Below are 18,505 nucleotides of genomic sequence, written 5' to 3'. Positions count from 1 at the left end.
CTGATTAAACAGTTATGAAAACAGTTTATCCTTAAACAGTAAAATTAATTAAATGTATATTCAAGTATGCATTACACAGTCCTCTAGGTTGTTATTTAATATAACAAAGCTTACTTTTCAGTGTTAGATACCATGCACAGAGATTTTGGTTACATGCGCTTTAGCAATGAATTTGGACTGCTATTATTTGATTGGTATAAGGAAATACTTGATCTTGAGTTTCCTCATACTTCCAGTGTACACAACTTGGATAGTTTTACCTCAGATTATACATAACCAGCAGATGTGGGCATATATCTTTATGAACATTTGTAGAACCCTGCTGACTCCTCTCTTGGAATTTCCAAGATTTCCTTTCATCTGTTTCTCAAAGATGATATTATATCATATTAGACATCCTGCCACTTGTGTAATGCTACACATGCAGATCTTTTTTCTGTTGTTACTGATGCTGTTTATGAATAACAAGTTGGTGCCCGCTGCCTGACTGCTTCCTAGTTCTGGGTTCAGATAACACCCATATAGGGTGCCAGGGAGAAGAGTGAAAGCTGGAATAATCCTGAGCCTATAGGACTTCTACGGAGAGAGAGGAGAGGCCACCTGAACTGACACCCAAATGACTTTTTTTTTTTTTTTCTTTTTTTGACAAAGACACTTGAAATGACTTTGTGGGAGTTCTTTCTACTGTCATTGCAAGACCAGCAAACTGTTGGGTGTAATCAAGTCCTTCTGCTGTGAGCACAACTTTGTCGTCCTTGACAAAAACTTGGAAGCCCTTGCAAACATGCAGAAGACTGTCTGCCCTATGGAGCCTCCCAATACCCAACCCTATCACTATCTAACCAGTTTAAAGTGAGCAAGTTTGTCGTGGGCAAAATAGTGATAAATGTGTCTGAAACCATGCTTTAAAACCTTTCTCTTTAAATAATGTGAGTATGGGACACAGTCATCTGATACTATACTCTTCCTGGGTTCTCCAGAACATGGAGCAGCCAAGGGAAGGACTACTCACAAGATCTACACTTGCATCAAGTGCTCAACCCATTAAAACTGAAAGTAGCTAAATCTGGAAGACTATGATTCCATCTGTTGGAAGACCTCTGAGACAAGTTTACAGATGTTTTTACAGACCTCAGTAGAAGGACACAGAAACATTGGCAGGCTGACAGACCCCACCCAACCAATCTCTCACTCCCCCTCCTCAACAGCACAGGGGGAAAAATAAAATGGAAAAGTTCATGGGATAAGATGACAGGGAGATCACTTACCAATTGCTGTCACAAGAAAAACAAGTTCAACTTGGGAAAATTCAATTTAATTTATTGCCTGTTAAAAATTGAGCAGGACAGTGAGAAAGGACACATCTAAAAACATTTCCCTTCCACCTCCAATTCTTCCCAGGCTCAACATCACTCCTTCATTCCTGACTCACCCCCCTCCCTCCACCCCAAGCAGTACAATGACATGGGGAATAGGGTTATGGTCACATTATCTCAGCTGCTCTTTACACCTCACATATTTCCCCTGTTCTGATGTGGGAACCCCTTCCATGGGGTGCTGTCCCTCAAGAACTGATCCAGCATGGGTCCCACACAGTCTGCAGTTCCTGCCAGGAGCCTGCTCCTGCTTGAGCCAACCACATATTGTAGGTTCCTTCAGGGCATATCCACCTGCTGCGGTGTGGGGTTGTCCACAGGCTGAGTGTGGTTATCTGGTGGTTCACTGACCTTAATGTCTGCAGTTGTTTCTCTCACTTTTTTTTTTTCATTCCTCTATTTTACAATTTGTGCACAATATTTTTTAGTCTTTCCTGAATGCACCTTCCGCAAGACACCACCATCTTGGCTGCTTTGCCCAGCCATGCCCTATGGTTGGGCCGTTGGAGCCAGCTGGAACCGGCTGCGTTCAGCATGGGGCAGCCCTGGAATCTCCTCACAGAGGCCACCCCTGCAGCTACCTACTGCTACCTGCTGCTTCCAAAACTGTACCAGGTAAACCCAATACAGCTGTAAACACCAGTTTCTTCAGCTTCTGTGCACACAGCAGTGTGCAAGAGGTTGGGGCCCTCAGATGGTATGTGAGATGCCATCTGATCCTTCACTACAAGGGCCACATATATACTGAGTCCACTAAGGAGTGGACTAAGTGAGTAGACAGGCACATTTTTAGATGACTTTTCCAGTATGGTAAAATAAATACAAAGCTGCATAATAAGTAAATTCCAGTTGTATGATTCATTTTTCTCTCCTGTTAGATACACTGGGGTGCTGGCAGTATCTTTGTCAGTATCCCTATGAATATGCTTGAGTACCAAAGAGATAGAGAGAACTGCCTGCTGCCAGTTCTTACACAGGAACAGTGGCAGAAGCAGAGTTTTTCATGTTCTTTACCTTTGCAATTGTAACATTGTACTTCCTCCTAAAGACCACCTATATCTCCAACCTGCCAGAAATTACTGTGGTATCAAAACTCTGAAAAGAAACATAGGTACCTGTTCTAAACCTGTAACAAACAATCTTAACTTCAAATAATAATCTGCAGTACAAACTGCAGATTTAAGAATGTATCCATGTTGTTAATAACCACTTTAATTTTTTTTCAAGAATTACCTCAGATTTTTTAATTATTATTATTGCATGGAAGGTGTGTTGTTTATGTGGGTGTATATAATTTACTAGATGCCCACAACCCTTTACACATGAGGGCATAATAAAGAGGTGCTCTAGAACACAACACTTTGTAAGAGTTGTCATTTCTTCAACAACAGCAAAAAGAAACTGTAGAAAAAAATATATAAATGACTCAGGAAAATAAAGGTTACAGGTTATATATTAAATGACTTACACATACAGCTCATTGACTTTTCTAAGTTTGTGGTCACAGATATGGAAAAAATCAGTAAAGTAAAAAGATCTGTAAAAGGCAAGTCCTTTATAATAAACAGTATTATAGGAACTAAGTTTTTTTTTTTTTTTTCAAAAAAGAGTAATGGAGGAAGAGCTTCTTATCTAAAGGAAAGGGGAGGAGTGCATTTTTAAAATGTGGTTTTGTTTCTTTATTTGAGGTAGGAAACTTGAGCAGAGAAGGTCCAGTTCAATGATTTCAATGTCAGAAAGTACTTTCAAAATGTACAAGCCATAGAAAAGCAGTGGTACTAAAATGTTTTGCAAAGTTTTACCAGTGTTCAGTACTGACAGCTCACAAATTGTTACTGTTTTTAATATAAACCAGCCTACTTTATTGGGCAATTCATAACTATTTTTTTTTTCAAAAATTTTAATTGAAGTATTGATGAACTAAAAGGGCCATTTTTGGAGCTAAACTTTCCTTACTTTAACAATTTGATATGAGAAAAATAAATATATGAATTATGAGAGTAGTTGCAAGCAAATTAATTATATATGTATCTCCTTGCATATGGGTTTCATAATCTTTTGGTTTGTTCAGTTTCTTTTGTTTTTTTAAAACCTAAACGTTGATCCTTTGTGTTCTCTTCTAGATGTGAGCAATAAAAAGCCCTGGAAAACTGGGGTATAGACACAAAAGCAATACAATAAATAGTACAGATTTGATTTAAACCTAACTGTACTGGTATTAAGGATATGACTTTGATCTTATAATATGAATCCTGCATGGAACAGGAATGTTCAAAACATGGAATCACCTTTACAAATTCAATCAGTTTCATCTTTCGTTGAAGTTTTTAGAAATTACATTGAATTGCCTTCCAGCAGTTTCCCTTGTCTCATCACATTCTGAAACTTCTTTGAAATATTTTTGTAGAAAACTTTTATTCACAAATGTGCCAAGTAAAACTTGGTTAAATACTTATATACTGTCTGTATACAGAATAATCATTTGATCGGCTGTATACAACCAACCCTGTATTTTCTTGTTCCCATGACTGAATGTACACTGAAAAAGTGTTCAGTGAAATGCTGACTTAGGCTTGAATTATTAGGGTTGAAAGAGACCTTTAAAGATCAGCTAGTTCCAAGCTCCCTGCCAAAGGCAGGAATACCTTCCATTAGATCAGGTTGCTCAAGGTCTTATCAAACCTGATCTTGAACACTTCCAAAGATGGAGTATCTACAGCTTCTCTGGGCAACCTGTTCCAGTGTCTCACTAACCTTATAGTGAAGAATTTCTTCTTTATATCTAATCTAAATCTACCCATTTTTAGCTTGAAACCATTACCCCTTGTCCTACCACTATTCTCCTTGATAAAGGGTCCCTCCCCATCTTTTCTGTAGGCCCCCTTTAAGCACTGGAAGGTCACCATAAGATCTTCAGATACTTCTATACTGTAGGCTAAATATCCCCAACTTTCCCAGCCTGTCTTTGTAGGACAGGTGTTCCAGCCTTCTGATCACCTTCAGAAGGTGATGAAGAAGGTGTTCCAGCCTCCTGATCACCTTTGTGGCCCTCCTCAGGACCCCTTGTAAAACATCCATGTCTTTATTATGATAGGGGCCCCAGAGCTGAATGCAGTACTCCAGGCGGAGTCTCACGAGAGCGAAGTGTGTATATATGCTACATAATATATGTATTTATATATAGCTTAGCACATGGTGCATATATATTACAACATATATATAATATTATATATATACACATTTTATATTTATATATAGTTTGCAGTTAGGTAGGAAGATAAACATGTCTTTTCATTGTTGGTCATGTTAAAGTACACATAAACTCTTGTTGTATTCTTCCTTATTCTAAGCCAGTTGTATGGATGATGACATGAAGATGAGTTTCCAACAGAATAACACCTGTCCAATATAACTGGTGGCTTTAAAATACATATTTTTCCCAGCTGTGATTACTCACAGTTGTTCTTAGTTTTTATTTTTCAGTGGAGAAGGCTGGCTTCTAGAACAGATTCGGAGTCTACTGAATAGATTGTGTGGGTGTGCTAGCAAATATATGTTAGATTATGTGCTAAAAGCTTGTATGCACATCCACAAAGGAACAAAGAAAGACAACGGTGGAAGGAGAAGTCCAAACAAAACCCTGCTCCAACTACTCGCTGGCTCATCACAAAAGCCATGTGCCCCTCAAAGGCCCATCTCTACAAGTCCCGAGGAATACATGGCAGCCTGGAATCCAGATTAAGAACTCAAAAAAAGGGACGCCTTCTGGCTGGCCCTGCCCCATGGCTGTCCCAGTGTCCAGGTTTGAAACCTACAAAGATGAGGCAATGCTGGACCACCTTTTGGACTGAAGACTGTTGTTGCCTGGGGCTATGGGACACATTGTGTCTGCAGAACATTTCATGATTGGGCAGGATTTATGTTGAGCAGGATTTCATGTTTTGAGGAGGAACCAAAGGAAGGAAAATGAATACCATTAGCTGATTTCGGGGGGAACAGAGGTGGAAAAATTAATGGAGGCAGGGATAAGAATGTCCCATGTCTGACCATGCCCTGCACCTGGCTAGCACAGCATGTCCTGTCTTCTTAACAAATTCATTTCTAACTCTTTCCAGGGTGGGGGAGTGTGTGTGTGTGTGCGCATGTGTGAGTGAGGGAGTGTGTACCGGCAACTGGAGTGGGTCCTGTGGCCTGAGAGACTCATATGACCAGATGCCAGAAAGTACGGGTATTAGGATCCAGGGGCAGCTATTGAACAGACTGTGTCTGAGTGTATTTGTGTGCTCAGTGCATGTGCTTAGCCTCTCTACTGGATGGACCTGGGCATGGAGCTGCAGCACCCTCACCTCTGTAAGGCTGTCAGATCTGTCCCAGTATTTTTCCCTTACAATGTACACTTGCCTACATTCATGGTTTCACACTGATGGGCCACAAAGCCCCACCACCATGCCACTTTCTCACCGTCCCTCCCCAAAAGAGAAAGGGCAGAAAATATGATGAACAAAAAAGCTCATGGGTTGAGATAAGGACAGGGACATCACTTACCAGTTACCATCACGGGCAAAACAGACTCAGAATAAGGGAGATGAATGTAACTTATTGCTTACTGACAACAGACTAGAGCAGTGAGAACTAAAAGCAATCTAAATCCACCTTCCCCCCATTCACCTTTGTCTACCTCCTTCCCCCAAGCAGTTCAGGGGAATGAGAAATGGGGGTTGTGGCCAGTCCATAACACTTCATCATCTGTTGCTCCTTCGTGGTCACTCCCTGCCCCTGCTGCAGCATACGGTTGCTCCTACAGAAAGCCCTCCTTCCCAAACTGATAGTACATGGACTTCCCACGGACGGCAGTTTTTCAAGAACTGCTACAGTATGGGTTTGTACCCATGAGTGCAGTCCTGCAGGAATGGATTACTCTAGCATGGGTCCATCACAGGTGGCAGCTCCTGCCAGGCTTCCTGTGCCACTGCAGGCTCCTCTCCATGGGCTGAAGCTCCAGCCCAGAGTCTGCTCCTATGGGAGCTCTCCATGGGCTGCAGCGTCCTTCAGACCACATCCACCTGCTCCCCCATGGTCCTACACAGGCTACAGGTGAACTTCTGCTCTGGTACCTGGAGCACCTCCTCCCCCTCTTTCTTCACTGACTTTGGTGTCTTCAGAATTGTTTATCTCTACATTTCCTTCTCACTCCCCTTTACCAGCTGCTGTTGTGCAGGTTTTTTTTTTTTTTTTTTAATATGCTTTCACAGAGCTGCAACCAAGGTCATTCATGGGCTCTGCTTGGCCAGCAGGCCGGCAGCAAGTTCTTTTTTGAAGTTTCTGGGACAAATTCTGTCATCTTCTCAAAGAGACCAGCCCTTCCCCACCCCCACCCCCACCCCCCACTCCCCCTCCAGGTTAAAAAGGATTCTTAGGAGTTTAACTTCTATATATAGGACAACACTATAATATCAGGGATGTGTTGGATATATGCCTCCTGTTTGCTTGTATCAGACTGCTTACTCCTAGACCCAGCTAGAGTAGACTGGCAACATCCACAGAATGAGGTCTTGACCCTGGTTTTCTATGAATACTAGGTAGTCTTAATGTGCTATTTTTATTCTAGTGTGTATTTTTAGTCCCAAGCTTCTGACACAATACCTTTGCACACCACAAGTGTGGTGTTTTTATAATATGATATTATTATATTATTATTATATTATGGGTTTTAGTTTGGTAGTTATTGGTGTTTTTTGGTTTTATTTTTGTTTTTTGTTTTTTCCAGGTACTGGAATGTGATCCAAATGCATGTGCAAGTGTCCAAGGCTACACTGTAATCAGAAACTTGTTTTCTATGGTGTTCAGTATCCCAATAGAGCAGATATCTGTAGATATGCATTATGTATTGCCAGAAGTAATTTATTAACCTTTAGAGAGCAAAGTTGTCAACACCCATGTATCATCACTTTCAAACTTCCAAGGCTTTGGCATTAAGCCTAACAGACTATTTCATGCCTGTTTTTATCCATTAGTTGCTGCTGATGTTTTATTATGGAGACTAGGACATAATATCTGGCTAACAGTAGATATTACTATCTTTCTTTGTAAACTACTTATTTCTCCTGCTAAATCTCCCCATGTATCTGATACTTTTCTTATATTTCTTTATTCCTCCCCTTAAAGGATCTTATGCCATTCGTGGAGGACTTTGTGTTCCTCTTTGAGAGCTTTTCCCTGACTCTGTAGGGCCTTCTTCTCATCTTGAAGTGCCCTGTTTTCCTCTTGGAGAGCAAATTTCTGATCACTTAGGGCATTTTTTTCCTCACAGAGAGCATTCTCCTCTTCCTGAATAGCTTTGTTGTCCTTTTGAAGAGCCTTAATATGCTTATTGAAGGCCTTGTTTTCCTTCCATAAAGCTAAAATCTCTTTCTGAAGAGCTTTTTCCTGCATTGCAAATGCTATTTCTTGTCCCTTGAGAGCCTTAATCTCTTCTCTGAGGGCTGTATTTTGTTGTAGGAGGGCCTTTTGCTGTTTCTCAAGGTGCTTTGTTTCTTCTGAAGAATCTGTGTGCTTCTTCTGAAGAATTTTATTCTGTTCCCAAAGGGCTTTATTCTGCCTTTGTATAATTTGATTCTGCTGATAATAGACTTTGTTCTCCAAGTGAAAAGCTCTGTTTTCTTGCTGAAGGGTTTGATTCTCTTCTAGAAGGTTCTGATTCTCCTTCCGGAGTGTTTGGTTGAATTGTGTCATTTGAGAGGAGATGGTAGATGGCGGCAGTAGAGATAAACTGCTGTTCTTGCTTAAAGACTCTTCTTATTTTGAGTCAAACATTTTGTCACTTTGCTGCACCATTCAAGGACTGTGCTGTGGTCCAAGTGCGTGATTGCACCTTTTATATTCAATAGTCATGGGACTGAGAACAGAAGTTAAGTGTCCATCAGCCCTTTGTCAGAAAAGCATATAGATAAATAAATAAAGCACAAATTGTAAAATAGAAATAATAGTAAAAACAATCCTGCTATTTGACAAATATTGTGTATTTTTCCATGTTATTAAATATATATACATAATAAATTTAATTTAATGAGGCTGAGTATAATGAAGAGAAAAGAAAGGATATTTCCTGTTAGAGTCTTAAAACTTAGCTGTCTCATGGACCTACAGCAAGGTGACATGCATTCATGGAGGAATCCAGACTGTAGTACATATCTTTAATTATCTTTTTTTTTTTTTTTTCTCTAGAACAGTCACTTTAGTTACTCTTGAATTTATTGTTAATGCTTTTTCTATTATAACTAGCTTGGTCCAGACCAGAGATGGCCTTGAATTTGGGCTTACCTTTATCTTTCAGAGAAATTAAGACCAATAAAATATATATTTGTCAGAAAAAGAAAAATCTCTAACCCTTTCAGAGGTAGAGCTAGTGAAGTTCAGACTATTATATAACTTAGAAAAGGCGCAATTAAAGATTTTTGTTTGTTTTTGTTTGTGCCTTAATCTCTCTACTGGGAGAATGATACATTGTTTACTTTTGACTAAAAGTACAGGTTAAGACGGATTCTTAGGAGTTTAATTCCTACCCAAAGGACAACATTAATATCTGGGATGTGTTGGATATATGCCGGTTTGCTAGGAAACATTAAATAATTAGCTAATATGCCACTCAATAGTATAATTTATATATGACTTACTATATATATACACACACTACATGCATATATGTATATACATATATAATGAAGAAAACCCCAGAGGTTCAGAGGATGTATATATCTGCAGAGTATCCAGCAAGAAAATTATGATAAATGAAGGAAATCATACAGTACTTACTGTTATGTTATTCTTGAATCTGTCCACCATCTGGCATCTCATGGCAGACCTATCAGCTATGTCATTTCAGAACTCATAGCATCAGTGACACAACAATGAATGCCACTAGGGATCACAAAAGTTGTGATCATCTGAAGGTAGGAGTAAGTATTTCTATGGTTAGGATTCTCCAGTAAGACAGTCTTTGTGTTTATCAATATTTGCCCATGTTTCTTCATTTATTATGTTCATATAAAACATTATTGTCCATCTGGCTGACTGGCTCCTGTCTGGTGTCAATAGCTATCACTGGAATAATTCCTCGTGTTACCTCTGAAGGTGAGCTTTTACTCCTAGCTACCTCAGCACAAACTTGGGATTACTGCATTTGGATTTATTCCTAAATCACAGAAACTCATCAGATAAAATATATAGTCTTTATATTATAAAAACAAGGCTAGGATTATCTGGAGCTATGAGTTGGACTTGATGATTGGACTTATGGGTCCCTTCTAACTTGGGGTATTCTATAATTTGTTTATTTGTATCTGAAATTACAAGCATGCAAGTAAATTTAGCAAATGTACATGGGAAGTGAGAATTAAATTCCATGCAACCATTTTGCTCTGTTTGAGAAAGAGGGTGAGTTACTGAAGATTACAGTATCACACAGTATCACAGATTTCTAGGTTGGAAGAGACCTCAAGATCATCGAGTCCAACCTCCGACCTAACACTAAGTACTCCACTAAACCATATCGCTAAGCTCTACATCTAAACGTCTTTTAAATACCTCCAGGGATGGTGACTCCACCACCTCCCTGGGCAGTCCATTCCAATGCCTAACAACCCTTTCGGTAAAGAAGTACTTCCTAACATACAACCTAAACCTCCCCTGGTGCAACTTTCGCCCATTCCCCCTCGTCCTGTCACCAGGCACGTGGGAGAACAGACCAACCCCCACCTCTCTACAGCCTCCTTTAAGGTAACTGTAGAGAGCGATAAGGTCGCCCCTGAGCCTCCTCTTCTCCAGGCTGAACAAGCCCAGCTCCCTCAGCCGCTCCTCGTAAGACTTGTTCTCCAGACCCCTCACCAGCTTGGTCGCCCTTCTCTGGACTCGCTCGAGCACGTCCATGTCCTTCCTGTAGCGAGGGGCCCAAAGCTGAACACAGTACTCGAGGTGCGGCCTCACCAGAGCCGAGTACAGGGGCACAATCACTTCCCTAGCCCTGCTGGCCACACTGCTTCTTATACAGGCCAGGATGCTGTTGGCCTTCTTGGCCACCTGGGCACACTGCTGGCTCATATTCAGCCGACTATCAACCAATACTCCCAGGTCCTTCTCGGCCAGGCAGCTTTCCAGCCACTCATCTCCCAGCCTGTAGCTCTGCTTGGGGTTGTTGCGCCCCAGGTGCAGGACCCGGCACTTGGCCTTGTTGAACTTCATACAGTTGACCTCAGCCCATCGCTCCATTCATGCTCATCTTAAGTTATAACAGTAACTTATCCACCCTTTATGAATTTGGAGGGGGGGGGGGGGGGGGGGCAGAGGAATACTGTATTGCAACTAAAGTGTGAACGTTTCCAATATTTGTTATCTGATCGAGGCAGCTGATATGTTTTCTCAATCATATACTATGTGCTCAGGATATTTAAAAAAAAAAAAAAAAAAAAGTAAACAAGGTGGACAAGGCACTTTCAAGTCCTGTGAGCTTAAAATGAGATTTGGTAGTTTTGTTTAAATCACTACACCCATCACATCATCTCTTTGTGCTGTCTCTCAGCTCTGTTTGTTATGTTAATTAGGTAGGGAACTGAAATATGCCACATAAAATGTCCAGTAATCCCAGGGGATGAATGTAGACAACTCCCACTGAAATACTGCAGGATGATCAGCCTTCTGAATCATTTTATCCAGGATATTTGATTCTCCTGCCTGCTCACACAAATTAAATATGCAAAGCAGATGAGTAATACTGAAACCTATAATATCAAACACGATCAGTATCTTGGGTTCTTGTATCCTTCCCAGTCCTTTTCCTCACTTTAGTTCTTCAGAAACAATTCAAATTTTATTTCTTCTACGCTTATCACCAATATAAGTCTGAACTTTATATTTCAGTTAATTTTCTTCTCTGCTTGCTCAAAAATGTCATGCTGAATAAGCAAAAATAATTAAGTCAGTACCGAATTATAAAGTAGGTGTATGTCTTCATTTTACAATATACATTTTAAAGTAACACTGGCTATTTTGAGAGATAATACACATCCATTCATAATGTAGTAGGAAAGTAGTAGGAAAAACCTGTCTGTTTCTGTAAGTGACACAGATTAAGGTAATATTTCCTCGTCAGGATCTCCTGGGTCTCTCCTGGTTTCTGATTTTCCCGATTTACACTCCCGATTTCTCAGGACCCTATATAGAAAAAGAAATTATAATCTGAATTTAGAAAATGGAATTTTCTGACTTCAGTAAAACAATACAGATATAATCATACAAACAATGAGTTACTCCACTAGAAATCTTCAACATTATTTTCCCATCCATGCAACAAAACGACTAAAATATTAAGTATAAAAAGAGTTAGATTTTTTTTTTCCAGAAAATGTAGAATGGAAGGCTTCCATACACTAACTCATACTATTTTAATTCCTTCAGTGACCATTATGAGTGAAGGGAATGTGAGTACTGCACAAATGCTAGTTTTACAGAGACAATATAGGTATCACCTAATTTAATCGTGAAATCGATGGGCTAAGCAAACTTTTATTTCAATTTAAAAAATATTCAAAACAATATTTTTTTTTCTGCAGCAAGCAAGAAAAACATATTTTTTTTTCAAAATGAAGGTTTAGTCTAGAAATTTTTCATTTCAATGAAATGCATCTATCCAGGCTTTTTTAAGGAAACCAGGAAACCGTCTGTGAATTGATGTATAGCACAAAAGCATGTCATCCACCAAATGTGCATAAAAAAGATCTAGTACCTGCTGTAAACTAGGCAAAAATGAAAACAAACAAACAAACAAAAAGTTTCAATTACATTCTTTTTAAATACCATCCTCTTCCCCTCCAAAAATTTAGCTGTACTCATTGGAAATGAGAAGCACAGCAGACATATTCTTACCAGGTAACATCAGCTAACAATTCTGATCAATCTCTGACCACTACCTCAGAATAAGTAGGCCTATGAAAAGCTTGCTTTCAGTTTACATACAGCATTAAAAACAGCACCATTCAAAAAAGCATCTGAAATCAAAATCATATACATTTCATAGCTTCTATTGCATATGCCAGTTGCTGTTAGATAAACCAGAAAACTCAGACTGGAACCTAAAAGCTTAACTAGCATATTTGGCCCATCTGGCACTTTTATTGTTCCGACAATTTTATGCTGATGTGGCTTCTTTTTTAGGTCATTCAAATGCATGATTTTCTTTCCCAAGTGGATATAAAATTTATGTTGTTGCTTCCAGGAGACATAAAACCTAGACTAAGACAGATCTTTGCTCTACCTGCTGGAGATTAGCAGAGTACCGCAGAGAGCAGAAGTTGATGGTGCTGTACATCTGTGCATTCAGCATTCAGTGGCACTAAGCCACTAGTCTCTTTTCTGCATGACCAACTGACTAATTGCTGTACTTGGCCTTTTGGAGTCCCTTCAATTAACGCAATGCACAGTTGCACACAGTTATGGAGTCACCCATACAGAACAGAGTCTGGGCCAGAATTAGGCTCCAAGTCCCAGAAGCACCTGTTACAAATACAAAGTGTCCAGATGGTCTGGTCTTTGTGGGAAAGTGTCAAGAATTGACTTATCTGTCTTTCTTACTTTCAGTTTAAGGTCATAAACATGATTCTTTTGAAGCAGAAAGCCAATCACATTTAGGGGAAAAAAATGAAAAGATTTTAGTATAAATGCAAAATCCGCTACATTTGTAAATCTTAATAACCCAATGGAGCTTGTTGTTATCACATTCTGGGCAGGCAAATGGGATTAGCCTGTGATTATAATGCAGCCTTCAATATAATTAGATAGATTTATTTAAACACAGCTGTAAACCATAAAAATGTGAAATATTTAGTGACTGTAAATTCCACAGTTTGTAAATTCATACTTGAATCTCCAATCCGCTATTATGCTTTGGTTTTGTTTGAAAATAATAAAAAATGTTACTCATCTTTCACCCACTTTTTTTTTTTTTTTTTTTATGGATATCACTTATTTGAGCCTTTAACAGAGTAGTCCTGAATACTGATTCACTTTCTAACAGTTTATTGCTTCATTCATGGCAGTTTTCCTCTTTTAAAACATAACATTTGAGATTTGTTACAAAATCTATAGAGCTGGCATGCCTTCTCAGCTGCAGTAGATAGAGGAAAACATACAGAGTTTTATGTCAGATCCTGAAAGTAGTTAGGATATCTCAAACAATAACCATGAACAATAGCAGACATGGCTTCCTAGCCATGTTTTAATAGAACTGTTTGAGACTAGACTGTTTTAATACAGCAGTTCCTCAACTATTTTAATAGAACAATTCACAGACTATGTTTACATCAATAAAAGTAACAACAATCTGTTTCATGCATTGATGAAAACTCTTCTTTCTTAGGTTTCCTCTCTGTTTCTTCCTTCCTTCATTCCAGCCATCTTTCTATCCTTCACTTTCTGCCTTTATGTAGCTACCCAATATGAGAGAAGAGACATTGGGGGAAAGGGGAGGGGCAAGAGAGAGAGAGCAAGAAAGCGTGGAGGAAGAGAAGGAAGAAGCTATTTCAGTAGACGGAAAAAATAAGAGTACAAAAAACAAAACAAAACAAAACAAAACAAAAAACATTTTCTACCCACCAATCATTTGTCTTTTATCAAATATTTATTTTTCTGCTTTGTCCCTGGAAACTTTAAAGTCTGTAAACATGGACTGTTATCTCCTTACAGGTTCATTAGCACAAAAAGCACATCACAATTAGCTTTCTGAGATTCCAACACAAGGTTGACCAATACTGGCAACTGAATTAATGGCAGTCACATGGAAACATGAATATTTTTATTATCGATAAGTACTGAGATAATACTGGCTACTATAAAAAGCATAAGATATATCAAATGTCTTTAATTTTAAAGTAGACTAAGTAATAGCCATGACCAGTAAGTATAGATTGGTTTTATTAACATTTTTTCATTGGATTTTTTGGAAGTTACATTGCATACTGAACAAAATTGTTTTATTTTCAACTGCTTAAGAGTCACAGATTATTTGAAATAAATCTCCTATATAAATTGATTCACAAGATGTTTCAAAATATGAAAAATGGTCAATACTTTTATGAATTTTGAAGAACCTTTGGATAGAAACAAAATTTTGTTAAACATGGAAACATAATACAGGGCAATGTTTTTAAAATGCCAGAAAGGGTGAATCGTGCTTCATTATGTTTCACCCTGCACTTATTTACTTTACTTTTACTACATTTATTTACTTTATAAAATTGATAAAATACTGGAAAACCTAAGTATTAACAGAACAGTGGATCTAACAGTGAAAGGCTATGGCTGTGACATACCTGAGTGTTTTCTTCCAATAGCATTTCTGTGCTTCTACCTGGTTGTGTCTGAACAGCCCGACATGGGGCATGGCTGGAATTCAGAGCCACATATGTAGGTGTATTAGGTTTACATGGCAAGGTTTTGGTAGCAGGATGGCTGCAGGGGTAGTCTTTGTGAGAAGAGTGCAGAAGTTGTCCCAGGTTTGATAAGAGCCAGTTACAGCTGCCTCCAAAAGGGACCTAGTGCTGGCCAAAGCTAAGCCAGTGATCAATGTTCGTTGCACCTCTGTGAAATCATATTTACGAAAATGAAAAGTATGCTGCACAACAGTAGCTGGGAAAGAGGAGTAACAAAATGTAGAAAGAAACAATTCCGCAGACACCAAGGTCAGTGAAGAAGGAGGGTGAAAATGTGCTCCAGGTACTGGAGCAGAAGTTCTCCTGCAACCCATGGGTTCCACGGCAGAGCGGATCTTCACACAGCAGCCTATGGAGGATGCCACACTGGAGCAGGTGGATCTGTCCTGAAGGAGGCTGCAGCCCATGGAGAGCCCTTGCAGGAGCAGGCCCCAGGCTGGAGCTGCAGCCCATGAAGAGGAGCACACGCAGGAACAGCGGGTATGGATGTAGCTACCACCTGTGATGGACCCGTGCTGGAGCAGTCCACTCCTGCAGGACTTCACTCATGGGTACAAACCCATACTGTAGCAGTTCTTGAAAAACTGCTGTCCATGGGAAGTCCATCTACAATCAGTTTGGGAAGGAGGGCTTTCTGTAGGAGCAACCGTATGCTGCAGCAGGGGCAGGGTGTGACCACGAAGGAGCAACAGATGATGAAGTGTTATGGACTGGCCACAACCCCCATTTCTCATTCCCCTGAACTGCTGGTGGGAAGGAGGTAGACAAAGGTGAATGGGGGGAAAGTGGTTTTAAATTGCTTTTAGTTCTCACTGCTCTAGTCTGTTATTAGTAAGCAATAAATTACATTCATCTCCCTTATTCTGAGTCTGTTTTGCCCGTGATGGTAACTGGTGAGTGATGTCCCTGTCCTTATCTCAACCCATGAGCTTTTTTGTTCATCATATTTTCTGCCCTTTCTCTTTTGGGGAGGGACGGTGAGAAAGTGACATTGTGGTGTTTAGCCACCTACCAATGTGAAACAACCATAGTGGTGCAGAATCACAAGACTAAGTAATAATGTTCTCTTGTTATCTCCAAAATTCCAGAGAAGTGATATTGCAGGCAGTGGAGTGAGGATGTGTATCTAGCACCTGAGACAAACAAATTAATGTTTCTTTTGTTTTACTAGATATTAAAGTCTCAGTGTGGCTGCGTTAAAGGCCAGAGATGCTTTGGAAAGTTAAGCATAGTGTTGTGCTAGTGTACATCTAGCCTGAGAAAACTGATACTACTTGGAAGGCATACTGTTCTGGAGAAGCATTTAAAGTATTTTTCTTGTACGGACGGTTTCCTGTTAAGGACCCTGATGCACCTTGTCTTTAATTTACAGATTTTGGATCTTTCCTTTGGATTCAGATATTTTGGATGTTGTAAGCACTCTTGACAGACATCTACCATACAGATCTTGTTTTATGGTCACTAAGAAAGGGCTAAAAAGAGATGAAATGTGGACTGCAGTTCATCACTTAAACATTTTCTGGTTGTGGGCTAAATGATGTGACTGCTTGTGTAAAGATCATATAATACTGCTGTTGTTGAATATGATGTCAGCTAAAAAAAAAATAAAATAACCCTATAATCAGAGAATGTTTTAGGTTGGATGTGTTCTCTGGAGGTCCTTTGGTCACTCACTGAAAGCAAGGCCAGATTCCCATTTATCTTAGATAACAAGAAACATTAGGGAAATTTACATTAAAATAGGGTAAAGAAAACAACTCTGTCTCATGTTTGCTTAGTTTCCCTGCTTAGTTAATCTGTCTGGTTCTGGACTAGTCAGACGTTACCAGATCAGCAACCCATGCAGGTCTATAGTGTCTTATTTTCTACAGCCTCATGTTCCCCATGTCTTGAATGACTGACACTTGATGGATCACTTACTTGTGTTTCAACCCCTGACTGATCTTGCCTCTCTGGTGAAGAAAATTCAGGACTCCATCCAAACTGAATTTTTTCCTGTTACTGAATGAACAGTTTATCTTTCTAGTAATTTAAGCGTCTTTTCAACAACAGTCTTGTAGCTGCTTCCAGATTTGTCTCCTCTTCTGAAGTGTTCATGGTAGGTCAGGCACTTCATTTATGGTGTAGTACCTGTTGTGGGCAAAACAGTCACCACATGGGGAATTTTATTTAATTTGATTTATTGCTAATTAATTCCAAATTTGAATTATGGAAAATTAATAATAATAATAATAATAATAATCCTCAGGTATTGGGGAAAAAAGAAAACATAAACCATTAAACTACAGGGAAACACCTTTCCTCCCCAGATTCAACTTGAATCAAGCTGCTCTTTTCCCTTCCACATCACAACGTGTGCTGTTCTTACATCACATTGCACTGTTCCCTCCTGAATCCTTCCAGCTATGCAGGAGGGTGGAGGTCAGTGAGCAATGCTTTTTTTGTTGTTGTTGTTCTTTGTTTTGTTTTGTTTTGTTTTGTTTTCTCTGATGATCCTTACTTCTTTGTCATTTTCCTGTGCATGAGTTGCCCACATTCTGCAGTCCTTTGGCCGTTTCTCTGCTCTGACGTGCATCTCCTGCAGGCTGTAGCATCTCAGACATACCTCTGGTGTATCTCTTTTCAGTAGTGTAACTCCAGCTCTCCCCCTAATTGTATCTCCTTCCATGTGTTTCCTCCATTTCTCCAGAGGTGTTTTTTGCTCCATCTGCCTCTAGCAACTTTTTTGTTGTCCTACACAGGTGTGAACCAGGGCATTGGTAGGTCCTGTGCCTGGCTGAAGTTTTGGTGTGAGATGGTGCATTTACAGTGGTGTCAGAGCCTACCAGACCTGGCTGGGACTGGCTCAGTGCATGTCAGGGCTTCCCCCGGCCAGGGCACCCTGCAGCTCCTGGCTGCCCAAACCTGCCCATTGCACCCAGTACTGCATTCCTGTACCTACTTTGCTGCCTCACATATCTGTGTGGATGGCTCTCTTCTAAGCTAAAAAACTCAAAACTAAGGGATACACATTAAAACACATTGTTCTCTAGATACCCAGTACCCTGAGCTGGTGGAAGGGGATGGGGAGGAGGATGTGGCCCTCACTATCCACGAGGAAATGGTTGGCGACCTGCTACAGCACTTGGATGTACACAAGTCGATGGGGCCGGATGGGATCCACCCGAAGGTTCTGAGAGAACTGGCGGAAGAACTGGCCAAGCTGCTTTCCATCATTTATCAGCAGTCCTGGCTATCAGGGGAGGTCCCAGTCGACTGGCGGCTGGCAAACGTGACGCCCATCTACAAGAAGGGCCGGAGGGTAGACCCGGGGAACTATAGGCCTGTTAGTTTGACTTCAGTGCCAGGGAAGCTCATGGAGCAGATTATCTTGAGTGTCATCACGCGGCACTTGCAGGGCAACCAGGCGATCAGGCCCAGTCAGCATCGGTTTATGAAAGGCAAGTCCTGCTTGACGAACCTGATCTCCTATGACCAAGTGACGCGCTTGGTGGATGAGGGAAAGGCTGTGGATGTGGTCTGCCTTGACTTCAGTAAGGCTTTGGACACCATTTCCTACAGCATTCTCCTCAAGAAACTGGCTGCTCGTGTCTTGGACTGGCGTACACTTTGTTGGGCTAGAAACTGGCTGGATAGCCGGGCCCAAAGAGT

At 40.2% G+C, this 18,505-nt stretch overlaps 2 protein-coding genes across 2 annotated transcripts in view; one reads left to right on the top strand and one right to left on the bottom strand.

Annotated features, from left to right (window-relative positions):
* Positions 1-18,505, top strand: part of LOC308180126 (uncharacterized protein) — a 501,337-nt gene that overhangs the window by 302,707 nt on the left and 180,125 nt on the right. The gene's annotated exons all lie outside the window — the stretch shown is intronic.
* On the bottom strand, positions 7,536-9,218 carry LOC308187741 (uncharacterized protein; the record flags this gene model as incomplete). The annotated part of the gene is made up of 2 exons (XM_080575982.1): positions 7,536-8,170; positions 9,185-9,218. 2 exons carry the CDS (start codon positions 9,216-9,218, stop codon positions 7,536-7,538), a joined length of 669 nt encoding a protein of 222 aa, XP_080432108.1.

Source organism: Anser brachyrhynchus, assembly GCF_964034855.1.
Source record: "Anser brachyrhynchus genome assembly, chromosome: 1".
NCBI classification, from domain to species: domain Eukaryota; kingdom Metazoa; phylum Chordata; class Aves; order Anseriformes; family Anatidae; genus Anser; species Anser brachyrhynchus.
The sequence above is the reverse complement of the archived record's forward strand: the minus strand, read 5'-3'. Positions and strand labels throughout refer to the sequence as shown.